The 23745-nt window shown below is 45.9% G+C and overlaps 2 protein-coding genes across 5 annotated transcripts in view; one reads left to right on the top strand and one right to left on the bottom strand.

The window, feature by feature from the left end:
• Window positions 1-365: 365 nt before the first annotated feature.
• pex10 (peroxisomal biogenesis factor 10) lies at window positions 366-10761 on the top strand. Of its 3 annotated transcripts, none has more exons than XR_005945313.1 (7): window positions 366-676; window positions 3663-3782; window positions 5918-5998; window positions 6951-7348; window positions 7588-7763; window positions 8720-8995; window positions 9637-10761. XR_005945313.1 is itself a non-coding variant. In XM_041206502.1 (7 exons), exons 2-7 carry the CDS (start codon window positions 3671-3673, stop codon window positions 9703-9705), a joined length of 969 nt encoding a protein of 322 aa, XP_041062436.1. In that variant the 5' UTR covers window positions 367-676; window positions 3663-3670; the 3' UTR covers window positions 9706-10761. The 3 variants fall into 3 exon arrangements, 1 of the variants encoding a protein (XP_041062436.1); XR_005945314.1 differs by having other exon boundaries at window positions 9641-10761; XM_041206502.1 differs by having other exon boundaries at window positions 367-676; window positions 8720-8852.
• Window positions 10762-13814: 3053 nt separating this feature from the next.
• Window positions 13815-23745, bottom strand: part of rer1 (retention in endoplasmic reticulum sorting receptor 1) — a 36663-nt gene continuing 26732 nt past the window's right edge. For both annotated transcript variants that reach the window (XM_041207094.1, XM_041207095.1), the window contains 2 exons: window positions 15804-15939; window positions 13815-14810 (listed from right to left, as the gene is read on the bottom strand). In XM_041207094.1, coding sequence (XP_041063028.1) covers window positions 14721-14810; window positions 15804-15939 — 226 coding nt within the window. In that variant the 3' untranslated portion in view covers window positions 13815-14720. The remainder of the gene's footprint in view (window positions 14811-15803; window positions 15940-23745) is intronic.

Consider the following 23745-nt stretch of genomic DNA (forward strand, 5'->3'; position numbering starts at 1 on the left):
GGGTTTCTGGGTTAATAATTGATCGGGTTTCTGGGCTGATTATTGACGGGGTTACTTGGCTGATTATTAATCTGTTTTCTGGGTAGATTATTAACCGGGTTTCTGGGTTGATTATTAACCGGGTTTCTGGGTTGATTATTGACCCGGTTTCTGGGTAGATTATTGACCGGGTGTCTGGGTGGATTATTGATGGGGTTTCTGGGTTGATTACTAATTGGGTTTCTGGGTACATTATTGACCCGGTTTCTGGGTAGATTATTGTCCGAGCTTCTGGGCTGATTATTGACTGCGTTACTGGGTTGATTATTGACCGGGTTTGTCTCTCCTCCGGGCGCCAGGTGGCGGTGCTGAGCCCGGGTTGGATCCCGAGCTGCTCGAGGCGCAGTTCAGGTTCTCCAACCCCCGTCCCAGAGGCCGGTCCCGCGGTGTCGGAGCTGCGGCCTGGTATTGCCGGGTCCGCAGGCCCCAGGCCTGGGCTCTGGGTACAGGCGCCGGTTTGTGAGAGAGACCCCGAGGCTCCGGGGATCGTCCCACCGCAGATTTAAACCCCTGAAGTCGGCTCATCCTGAGCCCCGGACTCGAGCCGACAACTTTAATAAAGGAGGCGGCCGGACGGAGGACATTCGGCCCGTCAGGCGGTGTCTGACCCCCAGCGGGAGCCCCACAGGCCCGGAGCGTGAGTCCGCGGGGGGGGGGGGGGGTGGGTCAGTGGGTGTGGGGTCTGAGGGGATGGTCAGTGGGTGTGGGGTCTGAGGGGATGGTCAGTGGGTGTGGGGTCTCGGGGAGGGGTCAGTGGGTGTGGGGTCTGAGGGGATGGTCAGTGGGTGTGGGGTCTGAGGGGATGGTCAGTGGGTGTGGGGTCTGAGGGGATGGTCAGTGGGTGTGGGGTCTGAGGAGATGGTCAGTGGGTGTGGGGTCTGAGGGGATGGTCAGTGGGTGTGGGGTCTGAGGGGATGGTCAGTGGGTGTGGGGTCTGAGGGGATGGTCAGTGGGTGTGGGGTCAGTGGGTGCGGGGTCTGAGGGGATGGTCAGTGGGTGTGGGGTCTGAGGGGGGGGGTCAGTGGGTGCGGGGTCTGAGGGGATGGTCAGTGGGTGTGGGGTTTGAGGGGGGGTCAGTGGGTGTGCGGTCTGAGGGGATGGTCAGTGGGTGTGGGGTCTGAGGGGGGGGGGGTCAGTGGGTGCGGGGTCTCCGGGGGGGGTCAGTGGGTGCGGGGTCTCCGGGGGGGGTCAGTGGGAGTGGGGTCTCGGGGAGGGGTCAGTGGGTGTGGGGTCTGAGGGGATGGTCAGTGGGTGTGGGGTCTCGGGGAGGGGTCAGTGGGTGGGGTCTGAGGGGATGGTCAGTGGGTGCGGGGTCTGGGGGGGTCAGTGGGTGTGGGGTCTGGGGGGGGGTCAGTGGATGTGGGGTCTGAGGGGGGGGTCAGTGGATGTGGGGTCTGAGGGGGGGGTCAGTGGATGTGGGGTCTGAGGGGGGGGGTCAGTGGATGTGGGGTCTGAGGGGGGGGTCAGTGGATGTGGGGTCTGAGGGGGGGGTCAGTGGATGTGGGGTCTGAGGGGGGGGTCAGTGGGTGCAGGGTCTCGGGGGGGGGTTAGTGGGTGCGGGGTCTGGGAGGGGCTCAGTGGGTGCGGGGTCTTGGGGGGGTCAGTGGGTGCGGGGTCTTGGGGGGGTCAGTGGGTGCGAGGTCTCGGGGGGGGGTCAGTGGGTGCGAGGTCTCGGGGGGGTCAGTGGGTGCGGGGTCTCGGGGGGGGGGGGGGGGGAGAGTCAGTGGGTGCGGGGTCTCGGGGGGGGCTCAGTGGGTGCGGGGTCTCGGGTAGGGGCTCAGTGGGTGCGGGGTCTTGGGGGGGGGGGGCTCAGTGGGTGCGGGGTCTCGGGGGGGATCAGTGGGTGCGGGGTCTCGGGGAGGGAGGGGATGGTCAGTGGATGCGGGGTCTCGGGGGGGGATCAGTGGGTGCGGGGTCTCGGGGAGGGAGGGGATGGTCAGTGGATGCGGGGTCTCGGGGGGGTCAGTGGGTGCGGGGTCTCGGGGATGGTCAGTGGTGCGGGGTCTCGGGGAAGGAGGGGATGGTCAGTGGGTGCGGGGTCTCGGGGGGGGGGGGGATCAGTGGGTGCGGGGTCTCGGGGAGGGAGGGGATGGTCAGTGGATGCGGGGTCTCGGGGGGGGGGGTCAGTGGATGCGGGGTCTCGGGTAGGGGGTCAGTGGGTGCGGGGTCTCGGGGGGGGGGTCAGTGGGTGCGGGGTCTTGGGGGGTCAGTGGGTGTGGGGTCCCGGGGAGGGGGTCAGTGGGTGCTGGGTCTCGGAGGGGGGGGGGGGGGGGGTCAGTGGGTGTGGGGTCTCGGGTAGGGGGTCAGTGGGTGCGTGGTCTCGGGGGCAGGGGTTAGTGCGTGCCGGGTCTGGGAGGGGGTCAGTGGGTGCGGGGTCTGGGAGGGGGTCAGTGGGTGCAGGGTCTCGGGAGGGGGGGTCAGTGGGTGCGGGGTCTCGGCGGAGGGGTCAGTGGGTTTGGGGTCTCGGGGATGGTCAGTGGATGTGGGATCTCGGGGGGGGGTCAGTGGGTACGGGGTTTGGGGTGAGGTCAGTGGGTGCGGGGTCTCGGGTGGGGGGGTCAGTGGGAGTGGGGTCTCGGGGAGGGGTCAGTGGGTGTGGGGTCTGAGGGGATGGTCAGTGGGTGTGGGGTCTCGGGGAGGGGTCAGTGGGTGGGGTCTGAGGGGATGGTCAGTGGGTGCGGGGTCTGGGGGGGTCAGTGGGTGTGGGGTCTGGGGGGGGGTCAGTGGATGTGGGGTCTGAGGGGGGGGTCAGTGGATGTGGGGTCTGAGGGGGGGGTCAGTGGATGTGGGGTCTGAGGGGGGGGTCAGTGGGTGCAGGGTCTCGGGGGGGGCGGTGGGTGCAGGTTCTCGGGGGGGGGGGGGGCTAAATGGGTGCAGGGTCTCGGGGGGGTCAGTGTGGGGTCTCGGGGATGGTCAGTGGTGCGGGGTCTCGGGGAAGGAGGGGATGGTCACTGTGTGGGGTCTCGGGGGGGTCAGTGGGTGCAGGGTCTCGGGGGGTCAGTGGGTGCGGGGTCTCGGGGGGTCAGTGGGTGCAGGGTCTCGGGGGGGTCAGTGGGTGCGGGGTCTCGGGGATGGTCAGTGGTGCGGGGTCTCGGGGAAGGAGGGGATGGTCAGTGGGTGCGGGGTCTCGGGGAGGGAAGGGATGGTTAGTGGGTGTGGGGTCTCGGGGGTGGTCAGTGGGTGCGGGGTCTCGGGGGTGGTCAGTGGGTGCGGGGTCTCGGGGGTGGTCAGTGGGTGTGGGGTCTCCGGGGGGGTCAGTGGGTGCGGGGTCTCGGGGATGGTCAGTGGTGCGGGGTCTCGGGGAAGGAGGGGATGGTCAGTGGGTGCGGGGTCTCGGGGGTGGTCAGTGGGTGCGGGGTCTCGGGGGTGGTCAGTGGGTGTGGGGTCTCCGGGGGGGTCAGTGGGTGCGGGGTCTCGGGGAGGGAGGGGATAGTCAGTGGGTGCGGGGTCTCGGGGGGGTCAGTGGGTGCGGGGTCTCGGGGAGGGAGGGGATGGTCAGTGGGTGCGGGGTCTCGGGGGTGGTCAGTGGGCGTGGGGTCTCGGGGGTTGCTACTGCTAGTTTGGATGCAGCTTCTCACGATACAGCAGTGCCGCTATCACCTGCTCTTGTTCCTTTGTCGCAGGGTCTGCGATGCCCATCTTACCAGTGAACCAGCCTCAGCTGATCCGCTCCAATCAGAAGGATGAGTACTACCTGAACTCACTGCGCAGCTATGCCAACGAGGCTTTCCAGATCTTTGCTGGTGAGAATGTCTAAATGTGTGCACAGTGTGGGTGAGGGCCTGTGACCCACAACCTGCTTCAACCTGGCAGGAACATCTGAGCTTTTATGTTTGTGCAACATGGAGCTTCGGGAGATATAAACTTTATTCCCTGTTTGCATAGCTCACCAGTCAGAATCCTGATTTTGGATTTATCCAACAACCGTATTGACAAGAGTCTTTTTCCTAACATTCAGGCTCAGAAAGTTCAAACAAACCAGCAAAGGAGAAATATAAAGGACAAGTAGAACAGCCACTTAGACTTTACCGAATTGCTGGGGCTAGCTGTGATTCCTTGGCCTTACTTTGGATACTCTGTGTTCGAACTTTTCTCTAGACAATTTTACTGACTATTTCGTTCCAAGTCCCCTGAGATCAGGTCATGTGCATTGTCCTGTGTTACAAAACAGTGCATCTCTTCTCTTCACACCATTTCTGTTTAAAATTACAATGGTTGCTGCAATAAACTACTCCCTGCATCCCTTCCCCCAGTGGTCCTGGAATAGTTTCCTATGTTTCCTGGTTTTACAATTTAATTGCCTCCCCTCTAAACACAGCACCCTGACAACTGCCCTCTCCCACATTACAGTCTCTATTCTGAGATGATCATGTTTTGAAGGACCAGTTTTACTCCATTCTAGAATCTGTACCCACGTTACACACTCTAGAGCCTGAGAAGGTAAGGTATAGGGGTCGGCTGTATGACCCATCGAGTCCACTCAGTCCTTCAAGAAGATCATGGCTGAACTTCTACATCAACAGCTGCTTTCCTTTCCTATCCCCCATTTGCCATGAATTCCTTGGCACCCAAAGAGTCTTGAATATACTCAGCATTCACAGCTCTCTGGGGTAGAGAATTCCGAAGATTTCCAACCCTCTAAATGAAGAAATTTGTCATTTCAGTCCCAGATGAATGACCCCTTATCTGGAGACAATGACCACTAGTTCTATACTCTCCAGCCAGGAGAAATGGCCTCTCAGTATTTAGCCTGTCAAACCCATTAAGAATTTAATATGTTTCAATTGGATCATCTCACTCTTCTGAACTTCATTGAGCACAGGCCCATTCTACTCGATTCCTCTTCATAGGACAGTCCCGTGAACCCAGGAATCAGTCTAGTGAATCTATGTTCATGCTCTCTTGGGTAATTATATCCTTCCTTGGGTAAAGAGCACAAAACTGTATCTATTACTCCTGGTGTAGTTTCACCAAAGCCCTATACAATTGCAGTAAGATTTTCTTACTCTTATACACCAAACCCCTTGCAGTAAGTAGGAGACACCATTTGCCTTCCTAATTGCTTCTGTTTTTGCATGTTAACCCTGTGATTTGTATACAAGGACAGCCAAATTCCTTTGGAATACCACATTCACTAGTCTGTCACCTTTAAAAAAAATATTCTGCTTTTCCATTCTTCCTGCCAGAGTGGATAATTTCATACTGTCCCCACATTGTACTCCATTGTCCCATCTGCTATCTTCTCACCAAATCGCTTTATCCCTTTTCAGCTTCTTTACGTCCTCCTTGCAGTTTACATTCCCAACCAGCTTTGTATCACCAACAAAATTGGATATATGACACTTGGCCCTCTTGTCCAAGTCATTGATATAGTTTGTAAGTAGCTGAAACCCTTGCCCTGATCCTTGTGACTCTCCATTAACCACACCTGCCATCTGAAAATGATTAGTTTATTTGTTTATTCCTACTTTGCTTTCTGTCTATTAACCAATCCTCAATCCAAATGAATATATTACACTAATCCCATGAGCTCAAGAACCTGTACTCACATTACATGCTCTAGAATGTGAACCCATGCTGTGCTGCTCTGGAACCCGTGTTGTGTTCCTTTGGAACCTGTGCTGGCCGTGTTGTGCTCCTCTGGAACCTGTGCTGGCCATGTTGTGCTGCTCTGGAACCCGTGTTGCGCTGGCAGGGTTGCGTTGTTTTGGAACACTTACTGCTCTGGAACCTATGGTGCCCCCTTCTGAAACACGTGCTGCTCTGGGGCCCGTGCTACTCTGGAGCCAGTGTGTTATCCAGCGTATGTATTTTTGTGGCATAGTACTCTCCTGAAACCAGGCAGATATGGAGCTAATTTGTTTCCTCTACTATACAGGTGCTAAGCAATGGCTGGAATGGAGGAAGGAGATCGAGTTATTGGCAGACCTGACATACTTTTCTCTAACAACCTTTGCAGGTCAGGCTCCATTATTATTGAGCACTGCTTTGATTCTTTTTGTAAGCAGATCCTACCCTTTGTACCTACTAATAATGAGTTTATCACATGAATCTGTCTACTAAACAGGTCTTTCTGTTCCATGTGTCCCTCTCTTTTTTAAGTGCTTCTATCAATTATGTGTGACTGCCTGTCCATTTCTTGCACGTCCCTTGTCCGTCTGCCACAAAACTGTCAGTATGTGTCCATTTTGTCTCCGTCTCTAACTGTTAACCCGCCTCTTTCCTCCTCAATTCTGCGTACAGACTTAGTGCCTGTGTCTAACATTGGCACACTGCTTCACTCCATCAACCACCCTCTGCCTATGCTCAGCCTGGAAGATAAATCCTGTTATTTAAATTTCTTGAGGATGAAAGCTGGACTCTGCCTTGACTCTGCCAGGGCACCAGGGATATTGGTCAAGGCCTTAGCAAGGTGCCTCAACAATCTGCAGGTTGGAATCATTGTCACCTAGAGGGAGGTCAGGCTGTTTCCATTAGACTATCATAGAAGGCACTTCATTAAGATGAATGCACCCAACATATCCCTGATTTGCACCTCAATCTGTGCTGATCTCAGCTGTCAGGTAGACAAATAAAATGCCTGTTGTAAATGTCCTTATCCTTGAAATTGTGTGTTCACTGTGGGGAGAGGTGGAAGCGACACAGGAACAGAAGGCCATTCAGCCCTTCAAGTCTGTTCTGCCATTTGAGATCATCGTTGGTTGATGGTTGGGTCGAGACTCCATCTTGCTCTGTTTGGCACAGTATCAGGGAGCTCGTAACATGTCCCACCATTGTGCCAATTTTCAAGAGTAATTGGATATATGAAGTGCCTTTAGATTTTTTCCAATCTTGAAGGTGCTATATAAATGCAAGTTTCTGTTGTTGTAATTACAAGTTCTGCTTACCAATCTGATGACTTGACTGTGCAGGTTACCAGACACTGGGTGAAGAGTATGTTAACATTGTCCAGGTGGACTCCAGTGGGCAGCGGGTGCCATCCCCAGCCAGACGAGCAGCCCTCATCATCCTTCACACTTGCGTTCCTTACCTGCTGGACCGAGGACTGAACCGCCTGGAGCAGGACCTGCAGGTGGAGAATGAGGGATCCCAGGCACCAGAGCACAGACGGGCACCAGCAAGACCAGGGGTCTCCCAATGGCTGCAGGGGGCTGTCAATGCCCTGACCGAGCAGCAGAAGAAAGGCTTGCTGCAAACTGTCTATATCCTTCGACAGGCAGTCTCCTTCCTGCATCGTCTGCACCTGGGCATCTTCTACCTCAACGGAGCTTTCTACCACATTGCCAAAAGATTCACTAGCATCACCTATGTAAGCCGTTTATGTGCCAATCCATTAGAAACAGTAAATATTACTACACCAATGTGATATAGAAAATGTGGTAGCAACTGTATATTGCAGACAAGAAGGGATCTTGTGTATATTCTAAGGAAGAACAACCCTTGGGGAAATACGTATTATAGATTAGTGCGGTCCGTGTATATTTCAATGTTGCTATCTTACCATGCAGTTTACTGACTGTTTCTCCTTGTTGCTTCTATGCTGTGTAGTTGTGTGTACGTGGTTTGTTCGGTGACAGTGTTGGACTCCGGTGGAGCTATGAGTTGCTGGGGAAGGTTTCTCTGCTGCAGCTGGCCCTGACTGTCGCTATGCAGGTCAACAGCTACCGACAAAGGCGGCGTGCCCGGCAAGAGTGGAAACTTCACCGCAACCTTCCATGCTCAAGGTACAGGTGAAATACCCCCTGCTTTCCACAATCGTTACTAATTATCAACAGAATTTCCAAAGGTTCCAATTAGTGCAGTTATGCCAGTTAGAGCGAGGAAGCTGAAATCTTCACTCATTAACACTAGCTAAAATGTTCTGTGTGGTACTGGGTGTTACAGCCAAAAACAATCATGTTTAATTCCTGGTCACTGTGGAGCCAACTGATTCCAGTTGGGGCACTACCATTAAAGGAAATACTTACATTTATTTAGCACCTTTAACAATCACAGGGCATCCAAAACACCATCCCAAACGCTTTGTAGCCAGAGCGGTACTTTTGAAGTGTTAGAAACACAACAGTCACTTTTACCACAAGGTCCCAAAAACAGCAAAAAGGTAAATAACCATGTAACCTGTTGATTGTGGGATAGATATTTGCGAGGATATCGAGGATAATACCCCTGCTTTTCCCCCAAGTAGCGTAAAGGGATCTTTTACATCCACCTGAGAGAGTAGATGGAGCCTTGATTTCTTCAACAGTGCAGCACTCCCTCAGTACTAGTACTACATTGGAGTGGCAGCTTAAATTGTGATCAAGTCTTTGGAGTAGGTCTTGAACCTACAACCAGCTGTCTTGGTGGTAAGAGAGCTACCCTGAGCCACAGATAACCTTATAGATCTTAACAATCCTGGGTTAGAACAGGAGAAATTCAATACCAGGGTCTTGCAACAGAGATATGTCATTTCTCACTTTTTAAAAAAAAATACAATGCATGATTTCAAAGATCAATTCAAAATGCACCATTTCTGGAAGGGAAGTGCAATTAGCGTGACAAGTTTACATAGGTAATTATCATTATAGACGTATATAGGAATTTGACCAAATGGATACAGCAAGATTTTTTTAAATACAGGGTTAAAAACATGAACAGAAACAGGTTGACAACTCATGGAAGCATTACTTTCTTCTCATAGAAATTCCTCTCAGGATCTTTCAGTCCGCCGCTCCAGGTGTATACTGTGTTTGGAAGAACGTAGGCATTCAACAGCCACACCATGTGGACACCTCTTCTGCTGGGAATGCATCACCGAATGGTGCAATACAAAGGTGAAACCACAGCAAACAACTTGCAGTTATATAGCACCCTTAATGGAGTAAAATATCCAAAGGTGCTTCGCAGGATCATTACCAAATAAGATTTGAAACTGAGCCACATGAAGGAGATATTAGCACAGCTGAACAAAAGCTTGGTAAGAGGGGTATATTTTAAGGAATATCTTAAAGGAAAAAGACAGAATTCCAGAGTTTGGGGCCTAGGCAGCTGAAGGCACAGCTGCCAATGGTGGAGTGATGAAAATCGGAGATGCACAGGAAGGCCGAGTTTGAGGAGTGTAGAGATCTCGGGGTTGTAGGGCTGGTTTGGACTTGGATTAGAAGTGCACACGCTGGGAAAAGGAGGAATCAACTTTGTCCAATTTCTAGCAGGGCTACCTCCTGACCATCTTTCTAACAATAAAAACAGGAAATGCTGGAAAAATTCAGCAAGTTTGGCAGCATCTGTGAAGAGATAAACAGTTAATGTTTTGCTCAGAGCCATACAGCATCAAAACATTAACTCTGTTACTCTCTCCACAGATGCTGCCAGACCTGCTGAGTTTTTCCAGCATTTCCTGTGTTTATTTCAGATTTCCAGCATCCACAGTATTTTGCTTTTGTCTTTCTAACAGTGTTTCTTTAAATGAGAGAAGGGGTGGCAATCTGACTCACTATGCCATATCCAAGTAGCATACTAGATGAAGAGCTTTGAGCTGTTCTAAGGCACTGTATTAACACTGATTTCCTCCTCCTGCTGTTGGACCAGTTGTTAATTTGTTTCTAATTTTACTTTCAGGCAGAGTGTCCGCTTTGCCGGGAGATGTTCCAGCCACACAGACTCATCTACTTGCGTCATTACATTTAGGATGAGAGAACTTGCATTTCTATAGCATCTCTCGCAACCTCTGGAGATCCCAAAGCACTTTACAACTAATGAAAGTATTTTTGAAATGCAATCACAGTGTAAAGTAGGAAAGAGGACCCGCGATAATCTCCTGACTGCACTTTCATTTGGGTGGTACTGATCCTCCACAGCAATGTTGATGATCATCTGGTGATAGAATGAAACAGCTGGGTCACCAGTGTGTCCACTCTAGGGATTTGTCAAATAGTAAATTGGACTTGGACAAATGGGCCTAAAGATTACTGCTTTCAACATTGCACAAGAACCCTGAAGTCCAGACTGTTGTTTGATGCCTAGCTTTACGTTTCTCAAACGTTTTACGAGCATTAGAGGAATTGAAGTGCCAAGTTTTTGCTTTGCCACTGTTTTCTTTCCTATCCTCGAGGACATTATTCCTGTGGTCCAATTCCATTGGCTGCAGCAACTCTCTAATAGCTGACTTGTTCTCTGTACATATCAGGGGATGAGATCATTTCAGCACCTCAGAAGAGTGCAGTGCTGTGTTCACTGGTGAGCACGCCGGAGTCCTGGCTGATCATCTCACCGGCCCTGGTGTGAATGAGGGCAACGATTGTTCAGGCTAGTACAACACACACACACCTGAGACCTTCCTGATGCATTTGGCTGAGTTGAGAATCATTAAACATTTCCAACATATTTGCTCATAATTTGGGAAAATGACTATGCAAATAAGTAATTAGAATTCAATGGTCAGGCCAGTCACTTTATTTAATTCATTTAATAGTTTCATTTTTGTTTTCCCAGAGGGAAGAGGGCTGAGAAACAGCATTACAAATTTAATTATTTTGTTCAGCTTTATTACAAGTAAAATAAAAGTAATAACATCTGTGATGCAGAATTGGGAGATCTTAAAACCTAGCACAAGAAACATGTTTCGTTAAAGAAAGGCAATTAGATGTGTATGAAGTTGTAGAACGATGGTGTTGCAGAGTGCAGCAAATGTGTCATTTGGACAATGACTGGTGATTTGGTTTCATATAAAATTATATAAATGCACCATTGTAAGGGCTACTTTCTTTCTAATCTGGTTTCAAAGTATCAATCTCACCTACATCACACTGGGACAACACTACAACAAAAATCCCACTTAAGTTAAAATAAACAACTTTAATGTTGCATAAAACACTTCCTGTACAATGTTCTAAATTCATCTCCAACTATTCCCACCACCAGTGAACAGATCTGTAACCACCAATAATTCTACCCTCATGAGCTCAAATTTCCAATTCTCAATACAACCCCAGTTCAGAAAGCGACAGGCTTTTTTTAATAAAAAGACAGGGAAATGGGACTTAAGCTAGAATATTACCTCCAGACAAAGTATGAAATGCTGCAGGGTTCTGGCACAAATACTGGTGACATAGTAGAACTATGGACATTTTTCAGTGTGAAGCAGCAGATAGCCAGGGTTAATCTTAAAAAAATAAAATCTCTGTACAAGCACAGCGCTGGTGGAGCTGCTTCACCTGACATCAGAGGGAGGGAACGGGTGGATTGTAAGGTATCTCTATGCCCACCTGCCCAGCAGTACTGCATTTACACGGTGTACACCAGCAGGCTGCTCTTGCCCTATGCCCTGCTGTGAGGTGAAAAGTTTGTTCAAAAACAGGTACCATCAATAGCAAGCAATCCCAGTAAATGTATGACATGTTAAATAACTCCTGGCATGTTGCAATTCAAACACACACTGGTTCACAACATGAGTACAGCAGCATGACTTAAGTTTTCAACTTTTTTTCTCAAATACAGTTGCACCCTTGGTTCCAGACCTATTTATTTCTATTTTGTTCCCCATTAGTTCTCTCCCCTTAGCTCCTGACATTGCTGACTCATACTAGGGCACAGTTGCACAGGCTGTCCCCTTCACCCAGTTACAATTTTTCCTGTTTCAGTCTCAATTAAGTCTGTAATCCCTCTGGGAGTTGGGTGTAGGAAGATTAATGCATAACGGAGGAGTCTGATAAAACACCCATAAATGTACACCTTTTAGCAGGGATCAGGAACCCGGCTGATTCTGTCCCTACCCACAAACTCTACCCATCGTGTGTCTTATGACCCTGAACAAGTGGCAATGCAAAGCAGTCCCCTGCCTCAAAAGTCTAGCTAACACTGGACAAGTCCAGCAGAAATTTGTACAATCTGGCACCAGTCTTAGCACTGACTCGACACCCATTCTAATTGCATCAGTTCCTGCACATCACATTTGTGTTGTGATTTACAGTTCAAACTTATATCTATATATGTATAGTAAATGCACTCCAAGGCAAACAAAAATGTAAGTTGATTGCGGGGCTACCCTGACTAGCAAACCTAAAGTTACTGGGGCACTCCTGGTAGGCTGCACTTGCTACCTCACACGCTGTAGCACCAGATTTAAGGATGTGGCTTTTGTCTACATGTTGGGTGAACTGAGGTCTCATTAGGGGTGGAAGGTGGAGAAAGAAATGTGGGAAAACTTAATTGTGCCAACTTAAAGCTCCTTCTACTTTGAAATCATTTTTAGTACAGAATTAGAATAAAACACAGTTTAAGAAGAAAACAAATCCAGTACAGACTGGAGACTGATGTCACTTGAAGTAATGTAAAATCAGTTAGTTATAGTAATCTACCAATGTTCTGCGGAAACTATGAGCACGTTGCACTGTAGTGTATTATTTATACTCTCATGACCCCCCCAGTAGTAAACCCATTGGACAAGTGCACCTTAAAGTCAGGTGTACTGTACCTGTACCTTCTATTGAATGTGTTAAGTAAAATACGGAATGGAAAGTCACACTCATTCTTTAAGTTGGGTTAAACTGACTGGTATGTATCACAGGGAAAATAAGTTGTTTATACATTTCACACAGACAATGAGACATTTCTTAAAGGGCAAGGGCTTTCATATTTGTGCTGATTTATTTTTTTAAATAGCTGATTTTACTGAAAAAGGTATCTAGCTTACATTCACTTTGCAGTACTCTCTAATTGTGAGGTTAAACCTCCCATGGAATCAAAGTATTTAAACTGGGGGAGGTTGGAGGGAGCAGGAATAACCTGCACTCTTCCACCCACCTCCAAAAATGCTTCTAATCTGTTAGTTCAAGGATATAAATCAGGACATTATTCCATCAGGGAACAGATTAACTCACTTGGCGGGAAGTCATAACCTACTATTGGGCTGGAGAGCTTAAAATCATATAAGCCGATGAACAATAAGCTAGTTGTTCCTCTTGATGCCTCCTCTCAATGTGTTGAGTTGTGCTGAGGATTCATTCAGGTCTATCAGGCTTCCAGTGTCTCACACGAAGTAGCCAGGCTTCATGCAAGTCTCAGCCGGCTATTTGACCAGGGGAAACATTGCACCAATATTCATTTCCCAGCTGGGATTCTGTCAATTGCAGCCAGGGCCCCTAGCTGCTGCCTAGCCCTGGAGCAACCTCAGTGCTGCATCAGCTGGCATTAGTGCAGCTACAGCATACAATGGGTAGCCGGAGTTTCATTTCTACGGCACAACCCAATCACAGAGCTACACAGCAAACTCTCTTAGCTGCTCTTCCAAAATCCACTCTGCTATAATATATAATCATCCCAACTACCCACTAAAGGCTTATATATACACAAATGTATTATTTCACCACTTACTCAATTCCAACTGGAGGCCCAAATTATTGTCTGCCATAAACTTATAATTTGAAAGATTCTCTGATGAGTGATTGAACTGGTTTAATGTCTACAGATCTGTTCTGGAACATTTCTAACATCTCTTCGTTTTGCCTTACTACTCAGTACTTGTGTCTCATTATCTTTTCTGATAAAATCCATCAGCCTTTCCCTCCCTACCCCCCACCCCCCCCCCCCCCCCCCCCCCCCCCCCCCCCCCACCCCCGCCCCCACCCTCCCTACCAAACACACCTGCCATTCCTTATGGTGGGCTTGCTACTTGATGTAAACACAGTTGCCTCAGCGAGTACAATAAAGGCAGCTCTGTTGTACCTTAAAGCTGCCTCTTTCCCCTTGCATACATGAAAACTGTTGACCTTTAGCAGTTTAAAAAAACAGAACAAAGCAAATTCTCAAGTGCTTACTTGTAATTCTTGGTACCTTGTTACAACAAAGTTCAAAGCTCAGCATCTCATTTTCATACTAAAAAATTTTATGATCAAAATTTGATATCTCTCCCGTTATTAGTGTCTAGCCTGATGAATTCAGAGCACAATGCTAGTACTCAGGAAATAGATGCCAATGTCCTTAAAGTGATTCTGGGATTTAAACATGGGAGGAGAGGGATGCCTCATCCCCATCTTCAAGCTGTGTGGTTTTGCAGCTGTTGAAAGTGAACATTTTAGTTTCAAAAGCTGCAAGCCTGAGTTTTTCTTGCAACCCTCTTTCCTTACATTCTCCAAAACCCTCCCATCACAACTTCAATTGCTCCCCCAACCCCCACAAAGAGGCCTCAATGTAAAAGCTGAGCTTCCAAAATTTTATTAGATCCTGAAAATGCAGTAAAAAGCCATCCCTTTCCCAACTAATACCAACTACTTGACATTGTCGTTTCTTAATACTGCAACAGTTTCTTGCCAAAAGCCTTAATAACTTGGGGACTCAGCAAATAATCTAATTACCCAAGTATGGAACCGGTTTGATATTTTAATTCTTTTCCAAAGACAAAAAGGAGGAAGTACAGTTGAAGCAACTGGCATGGGGAATGCAATTAAAGGGAAATTTAAATGAAGTCACCTATAAATTAAATCAAAATGGTCAGGAAAAATGTCTGCATATATATCATATAAAGACAATGTCTCTGCACCAAAAAAAATCTCAGAACTAAATCACCTTCTAAAATGTACCCTTCAGAAAGGCCTGGAGCAAACATGATAATAATAAAGTCATGTCACTGTTGTGATCATTGTCCAATGTTTACATGTAAAGGGGAAGGGGAGAAGATAATCCAGGAGTGCCAAGCAGCACTTTCTCTAACTGGCAAACGCTTTCGTAGAATCCTCCTTCCCCTTGTATGTCCTTTTCCCATGTGTGAACGGTAAATATCTGTACTTGATCATATGCTGTTTAAAGGGATAAAAGAAAAATTACTGAATGATACTGACACACAATTTCACGCAGCACTACCCCAGGAAGTATGGCTATGTGGGTATTGGATGCCATCCAGAACCTCCTCAAAATGGCCCCTCTTAATGAGATCCAAGGCAACGGCTGCTAATAGGCTACTCAATTTTAAAGGGCATCAATGGATCATTGCTTACTGGATAGTTGTCAGCAGTGGGTTCACAAGCTGATTTTTTATTCCCCAACCCAAGGCTCATCCCCGATACGCAGCCAGCTATACCAACACAGCGCCAACTGAGGCACTGACCGGAGGCCTTCTGGCTTGAGAGATCCAACCCTCAAATGACCCAACAACATGGCTTGGAGCCAACATCACAACAGCCCATTTTTGCTGAATTGTAGGCATTTTTTGCCATTGACTTAGACCTACTTGGAAATGCTCAAACTCACTTGCATTGGGATTTGTACACCCTGCAGCGCTGGAGGATCAACATCCCATCATCTAGGGGCAGATGTGAAGCCAGTCTCTTAAAGTGAGAAGACTGTATCCCAATTTCTTGTACCTCACAAAAACCTTAATATATAAATATAAAATAAAGCACAGAAAGTGATTGGGATTTAGGCACCATGGTCTGAGAATGAGCCGACTGATGTTCCCAGGAATTTTACAAGACTCCACCTTGTGCAATAAAGCTGCAGTTTGGGATTTTTTCCACCCAAGTCTTTCAGTACCCAGCACGGTACATAGTTAATGGTGTGGCCCCCTGTATATTACAGAATAAAGCAATAAGACTTTCAGAATCAACCCTGCACTATAAGCAATTTGGTGCCTTGCCATCAAAAGCACTGAGTGAGACCCTTCTGAAATAGAGATTTCACACTCTACCTCACATAAAACATGCTCACAGTGGCAAACTTTGCTGTTGGGTTGGCATTTCAAGTCTGCATTCTGTCCATAATGCAGCGTGTCACACACAATCCATTGGATTTACCTTAATCTGCCTCTTCATGGTAATGCAGAAGAGCATAATGAAGTACATGACCAAGATTGGCCAGAAAACGGGCACATTGAAGGCATCAAAGAACGTGCAAACCATAGCTACTATTATTCCTTTTGTAGCAGAGTGCCTGAAACCAAATGTAGACAAAAAAAAAGTCAGTTATTTTCAAATCTGGCAGTTTTGATCCCACTTTATCTGAGCATGCTGACTCCTGGTGCGGTACAGATTGACATAAACCAGCCATTCTTTATGCATAAACTAAGACAGCAAGTGTCAGGACGCTATTTGACTGCAGGAGGAATCAGCCACATATATGATTGTAATCCCTCTCAAATGCATAAGCATGTGCAGGGCTCACTGGAAAATGATCAGAAGCAAGTGTCCTGGCCAACAGAACATCACCTCAGTTGAGATCAGTTTGTTCAGATTGTGCTGAGAATCAAACCTAAGACCTTCTGGTCAGCATGGCTTAACTACTCTCTGCCTCCAACAATTCAATCATTCAGATAGTTGGTCATTAAGGCAGAGAAGGTCAAGAGGACATTTGATAGAGGTGTTCAAACTCATGTGGGATTTGGACGAAGTGGGTAGAGAGAAACTGTTCCCATTGCGCAAAGTGGCTGGCAAAAGAACCAAAGGCATCATATTTTTTAAACACAGCAAATGGTTAGGATCTGGAATGCGCTGTCTGAAAGTGTGGTGAAGGCAGATTCCGTCATGGCCCTCAAAAGGGATTTTACCATCCACTTGATGGGAAAATATTTGCAAGACTATGGGGAAAACGTAGTGTTGGAAGGGGAACTAGCTGGACTCTTGGAGAGGACCAGAAATGGGCTTGATGGGCTGAATGACTTCCTTATGTGTTGTCCTGGCACAGTTAGTGTCCAGTCTTCAGCAAGCTGACTGCAAATTCAAGATGTTCATCGTCCTAACTTTAACTCCTTTCTCTCCAGAACCTCAAAGTTGTGGAGCTCATCTTTCTCAATCTTCCCTTCCAACGACAATTCAATAGCCTTTTAAAAGTCAAACTGAATATCATCAACCACTACTTCTTGATTTGTAGCATTCATGCAGGTTTAAGTGCACAATCTAGTGCCAGGCTCCAATGCAATACCAAGGGAGGGCTCCACTGTTAAAGGTCCCATGCTTTGAATGAGACTAATTAAACTAAGGCCCCTAACTGACTTCAGTGGTTGCTCAGGGAGACATTAACAATCCCACTGTGCTAGTTCAATTAGAGCAAGGACTAATCCCGATGCCCTAGCACAGCATTCCTCTCAGGCAACATCACAAAAATGGAACTAACTAGTCTTTTGTCCCGTTGCCATGAGCAGGATTTTGCTGTGTAAAAATATCTGCCCTCTTTCACAAAAGAAGTCACTCCACTTAAAAATGAATTGGATGACATCAGGTGGTGTTTGAGAGGTGTGATAAGATGCTATATAATTATCTTCCTTGCAGAAAGGTTCCTGGGTCCCTTGGTAGGACTTCTGAAAGAAATTTCCTTCTAAAAAGATTTACAATTACTTTTTTCTGGAGACCCATAATGGAGGAAGTTGTAGTTTGGCTGATGGCGTTTTTATTTTGTTTTGATTCTCAGTTGGCCCAATTAGCACTGTGCTAGTGTTGTGGTGATTTAAATGGACTGGGTTCAGTTGACCGCTGTATCCTTCACCAAATTCCTGTAGTGCATTTCATTACTTTTGGCGTTTCTCTCTTTCCCACAGAATCTACATTTTTTTGTTTGTGAAACAGCAGTAATTCTGATATAATTCTGCACTATGTCAACATACAAACATACAAATTAGGAGCAGCAATAGGTCATTTTGCCACTCAAGCCTGCTCCCCCGTTCAATAAGATCATGACTGATCTGATTGTGTCCTCAACTCCACATTCCGCCTACCCCTGATAACTTTTGATTCCTTTGTTACTCAAGAATCTACCTACCTCTGCCTTAAAAATATTAATTGATCCTGCCTCCACCACTCTTTGGGGAAGAGTGTTCCAAAGATTCACGACACCCAGAGAAAAAAATTATTCTTATCTCAACATTAAATGGGAGACCCCTTATTTTTAAACTGTGTCCCCAAATTCTAGTCTCCCACAAGGGGACACAATCTTTCAGCATCCACCCTGTCAAGACCCCTCAGAATCTTATATGTTTCAATAAGATCACCTATAAATCTTCTAAACGCCAATGGATACAGCCCCAGCCTCTCCAACCATCCCAGGTATCAATCGAGTGACCCCTCTTTGCATTGCTTCTAACACATTTATATCCCTTCTTAAATAAGGAAACCAAAATTGTACACAGTACTCTAGATGTGGTCTCACCAATGCCCTGTACAACTGCAGCAAAACATCCCTACTTTTATATTCCATTCCCCTTGCAATAAACAACAACTTTCTATTTGCCTTTCTAATCACTTAGTGTACCTGAATACTAACTTTTCCCAATTCAGGTCCCTCAGTACCTCAGAGTTCTGCAATCTCTGCAGTAAAATACCACAATACAGCTGCAGTAAAACTTCTCTATTTTTATATTCCATTCCCTTTGCAATAAATGCCAACATTCCCAGTGCCTTCCTAATCACTTGCTGTGCCTATAGACTAACTTTTAGTAATTCATGCATCAGGAGATCCAGATCTCACTCTACCACTGAGTTCTGCAATCTCTCCCGATTTAGATAATATGCTGCTTTTCTATTCTTCCTGTCAAAGTGGACAAGTTCACATTTTCCCACCTTATTATCCATCCGCCAAATTCCTTACGTCTTCCTCACAACTTACTTTTCTACCTACCTTTGCGTCATCAGCAAATTTTGCAATCATACATTTGGTCCCTTCGTCTAAGTCACTGAAGTAAATTGTAAATAGCTGAGGCCCCAGTACTGATCCCTGTGGCAGTCCATTCATCACATCTTGCCCACACAAAAATGTTAGCTAATCATTCCTCTTCCCATGCTAATATGTTACCCCCCTACACCATAAGCTCTTATTTTGCATAGTAACCTTCGATGTGTCACCCCGTCAAATGCCTTTTGGAAATCTAAGCACAGGACCTCCACAGGTTCCCCTCTTTCCACGTTGCTTGTTACTTCCATAAAGAATTCCAATAAACTAGTCAAACATGACTTCCTTTCCACAAAACTATGTTGATTCTGCCTGACTGCATTGAGATTTTCGAAGTACTCTGCTATAACCTACTTAATAATAGATTCCAGCAATTTCCCTATGACATATGTTAATCTAACTGGCCTGTAGTTTTCTGCTTTCTGTCTGCCTCCTTTCTTGAATACAGGAGTCACATTCACTATTTTCCAATCCAATGGGACCTTCCCAGAATCTAGGGAATTTTGGAAAATTAAAACCAATGCCACTTCTTTTAAGACCCTAGGATGAGGTCCATTGTGACCCAGGGACTTGTCAGCTTTTAGTTCTAATAATTTTCTCAGTACTTTTTCCTTGATGATTGTGATTGTTTTAAGTCCCTCCCTCTCTTTCACCTCCTGATTCACAATTATTTCTGGGATGTTATTTGTATCCTCTACAGTGGAGACGGATGCAAAATATCTGTTCAATTCATCCGCCATTCCCTTATTTTCCATTATTAATTCCGCATTCTCACTCTTGAGAGGACCAACACTCACTTTACCTACTCTTTTCCTTTTTAAAATACCTGTAGAAACTCTTACTATTTTTGTATTTCTAGCCAGATTTACCTCGTACTTCCTCCCTCCTTATTAATCTTTTGATCATTCTCTGCTGTTCTTTATATTCTGTCCAACCTTCTGATCTGCCACTCATCTTTGTGAAATGATATGCTTTTCTTTTAATTTGATACTATTTTTAACTTCTTTAGTAAACCAAAGTTGATGCATCCTTCCCTTAGAAAAGATATATCCCAGTGAGAAAGACCCTTGAGTATTCCGAAATATCTCTTTCAATATCTGCCACTGCATCTCTACCGGCCTATACCTTAACCTAATTTCCCTGTTCACTTTAGCCAGCTCTATCTTCATGTCCTCATAATTACCCTTATTTAAGTTTGGAACATGAGTCTTAGATCCACTTCTCTCTCCCTCAAACTGAATGTGAAATTCAATCATAATATGATCACTGCTACCAAGGGGCACCTTCACTATGAGGTCATTATGTTTGGAACAATGTATAACTTTAAGTTTAATTTATATTTTTATATTTGTATGTGTGTGTTGAGAATGGTGGAACATGGTTCCAGTTTCATTTAGTTTTTTGTGAGCTTGGTGCCAGGGAGTCTGGAGGCCCTGTTTGTATACATGCATTTTTATTAAGGTTTTATAACCTTACAGTTCAGATTGTGGGTTTTTTTGGTATAAGATACCAGCTGGGGAAAAGCACCTCGTGAATGTTCAGAAGTCTGCCGGAAGAAAACGGTTTGTAACTGAATCAGCTCAAGCAAGAAGCCTTGGTGTTGAGATGGTGGTAAATCTTCCCCAGGGGTTTGTGTCTGTAAGGGTACTGCTGGGATAAGAAGAACAGTGTGAGTTTGAATCATTCTTCTGGTGCTTGCATTGAAATCTTTCCAACCTTTTGGTCTAGTGAAATATAGTTTATTTTTCCTGTTTAATAACCGTTTCATTGTGTGTGTTAAAAGTGTACTGGTAGACTCTTGTAAATGATCCATCATGAGAGGTTTCATTCTGGGATCTGGCTTTCAGTTTCATCATCTGGGACAAATAATTAATCCTGTCACATTGCACATTACCAGATCTAGTATAGTCTGCTCTCTGATTGGTGCTAAAGCGTGCTGCTTTAAGAAACTGTCCTGAAAAAACTTGGAACTCATCATACAGGCTACCTTTGTCTATCTGATTTCTCAGAAGTGACTTCCTACCTTTACTATTTCTCATCTCTACCCAAACTAACTCTACATCTTGTTCTGCAGTACTAAGGTCATCTCTCTCTATTGTACCAATGTCATCCTTAATTAACAGAGCTACCCCTCCACCTTTTCCTGGCTTCCTGTCCTTCCTAAATATCATATACCCCTAGAATATTCAGGTCCCAGTCTTTGTCATCCTGCAGCCATGTATGCATATTGGCTATCAGATCATACACATTTATTTCTATTTGTACTGTTAGTTCATCTGTTTTGTTATGAATGCTACATGCATTCGGATACAAAGCCTTTAGTTCTGTCTTTTTACTATTTTTGTAACATCTAGCCTTATCTGCTAGTGCACTGAGCTTTGTACGCTCTGCCCCTTTCTGCCACGCTCTGATCATCATCTCCCTAATTCCTAATTTGCTCTCTCTGCCTGGTCTTCTCAATTTAATTGATCACATCTTCCCAAACTTGACGCCTTGCCCCCACTATTTATTTTAAAGCTCTCTCTGCTGTCCTAGTTATATGACTTGCCAGAACACTCATCCCAGCATGGTTCAGGTGAGGACGGTCCCAACGGTACAATTCCCACGTTCTCCAGTATTGGTACGAGTGCCCTATGAATCAAAACCCATTTCTCCTACACCAATCTTTGTGCCATGCATTTAACACTCTAATCTGATTTACCCTACACCAATTTGCTGGTGGCTCAGGTAGTATTCCAGAGATTATTAACTTTGAGGTTCTGCTTTTTAAATTTAGCCCCTGGCTGCTCATACTCCCTCAGCAGAACATCTTTCTTAGTTCCATCTATGTCATTGGTACTAACATGGACCACGATCACTAGATCCTCCCCCTTCCATGCAAGTTCCTCTCCAGCCCAGAGCAGATGTCCTGAACACTGGCACCGGGCAGGCAACACAGCCGTCTGGACTTCTACCCTGGGCTGCAGAGATCTGTGGCTATCCCATAGTGTCCACGTCATCAAATACATGGCAATTCTAAACAAATCCTCCCATCCATTACTATTAAACTCTGGTTCTGAAAGACAATTTCTGGTGAACATTATCATAAACGTATAAAATTGGAAACAGCAAGATCATTGGTGCTTTGTAACAGATTTTAACACCCAGGTGTCCGCTCTCCTCCCCTCCACCAATGATGCCAGCTTGGCTGGGGCAGTGCACAGTGAGTATTGGCCAGGTGGTTGGCAAGGAGACAACACCAGCTGAAGAGCTGCCTCCATTAGCCAAACACTGACACAAGCTGTGCAGAAGGCCTTTCCAGCACCCTCCAGTTCTCTCCACTGCGTGAAAGAAGCCTTTCATTTATATAGCATGTCATCACACCTGAGCAACATTTAAAGTAACTTCACATTTAATGAATTGTTTTGAGTCTCGAGATTACTGTTGTATGGACAAACACAGCAACCATTTTACAAATTGCTCTTATTTTCAGTGGCATTGTGAATTATTATTTGATTTCAGTGATCAGTAACTCAAAGCTTTTCCACAAATATACTATCAATATATTAAAATACTTTGACATACACTGTCAACTTTTATCTAATTAAAATTCCTATGTTCACATCTATAATGGACAATCCCTTTGTGAAACCTGTCACACTGTCATTGTGTCCTCACACCAGTGCTGGCAAAACTGTCCCTCTCCCAGATTCTCAGACTAAACTAAAGACAAGCTGCTATGCTCCAAACAATAAATTGTCATAAGTTTTCTATTTAGCTATACATAATAGTGAACTAAAGATTTATATAAGCAGAATATATGATCTTAACGTGGGGACTGAATTACATCTGTAAGTCCAGGTCCAATTATCCCCAGCCTTTTAGCCTAGTTTCACCTGAAGGCTACACCTTAAATTTTGACTTGCAAAGTCATGAGGGTTTGACAGGTATTTAGAATAAATATCTAGTGAAATAATGCGGCCACTATCAGGAGTCTTGCAATTTTAGCAATATTAATTTAAAATTCTCGTGGTTCACATGACAAATTCAAAGTGTATTGAGCTGGAAATGAGGAGTCTAATTAATTGGGGATCAGGTATGATTGAAACTGATCACACTCCTTAATCTATTGAGGAGTTCACACAGGTGATATTTCTGATCCTGGTATGGAGTGCAGGATTAGAGTTTTGGGGATGCTGTGGTTGATATAAATCAGATGGCTACTGCTTTGGGTTTGTTTTGGTTAGTTCTAGGGGAAATCTGACCATTGGGGCAATTTTTCACCATAACAGCATCTTGATTATCCTAACAGAAGTAGATTCTGCTCACAAAGACCTGTGGAGTCAGCAACAGTCTTCAATCCATGCCACAAATTCCATACTCCAGCATCTCTCTCATAGCCTCCCCAGCAACTGTCTCAGTTGAACCTTATGTGCTGTCTAGGTTCTAAACTCTGGAATTCCCTTCCTAAACCCTTCTGCCTCTCCTCCCTTAAGATCCTCTTTAAACCAGGCTTTTGGTCACAGGTCCATTCTTTCCCCTTATGCTTTGGTGAAGTGCTTTGCGATGTCCTACATTATAACTGCTACTTTAATGCAAGGTATTGCTCTTTCAGTATAATGCATATTACACATCCTCTTGCAAGACCACTGTACAAGGCTGCATAAAGGTATAGTAACTTACCTTCTGCCCTGAACAGTGTTTCCAGACATCAACTCAGCACTCCTGTGATGTAAATATCACTGTACAAGTCTCCACACAACCAGTAAGAGCAGTGAAGGAACTGTCAATGAACACTTCACCCAGAGAGTGGTTAGAATGTGGAACTCACTACCACAGGAAGTGGATGAGGCAAGTAGCATAGATGCATTTAAGGAGAAGCTAGTTAAGCAAGGAAAAAGGAATAGAAGGATAGATATGCCGATAGGATAGGATGAGATGAAGTGGGGGTTGAAGGGGGCTCATGTGGAGCATAAATACATGCATTGACAAGTTGGGCTGAATGGCCTATTTCTATGCTGTAAATTCTATGTTATTCAATGATGTGCTCGGTAGCTGATAATTATTTTAAACTGCAAAGTGGTACTACTTTCCTGTCCA

The sequence above is a fragment of the Carcharodon carcharias genome, chromosome 15 (assembly GCF_017639515.1).
Source record: "Carcharodon carcharias isolate sCarCar2 chromosome 15, sCarCar2.pri, whole genome shotgun sequence".
In the NCBI taxonomy this organism is placed as follows: Eukaryota; Metazoa; Chordata; class Chondrichthyes; order Lamniformes; family Lamnidae; genus Carcharodon; species Carcharodon carcharias.

Coding starts and splice junctions, on each gene's coding strand:
- pex10 (XM_041206502.1), top strand. CDS start 3,671: ATGCCCATCTTACCAGTGAACCAGCCTCAGCTGATCCGCTCCAATCAG. Junction 3,783..5,917: donor GGCTTTCCAGATCTTTGCTG/GTGAGAATGTCT, acceptor TCTACTATACAG/GTGCTAAGCAATGGCTGGAA. Junction 7,349..7,587: donor GATTCACTAGCATCACCTAT/GTAAGCCGTTTA, acceptor TATGCTGTGTAG/TTGTGTGTACGTGGTTTGTT.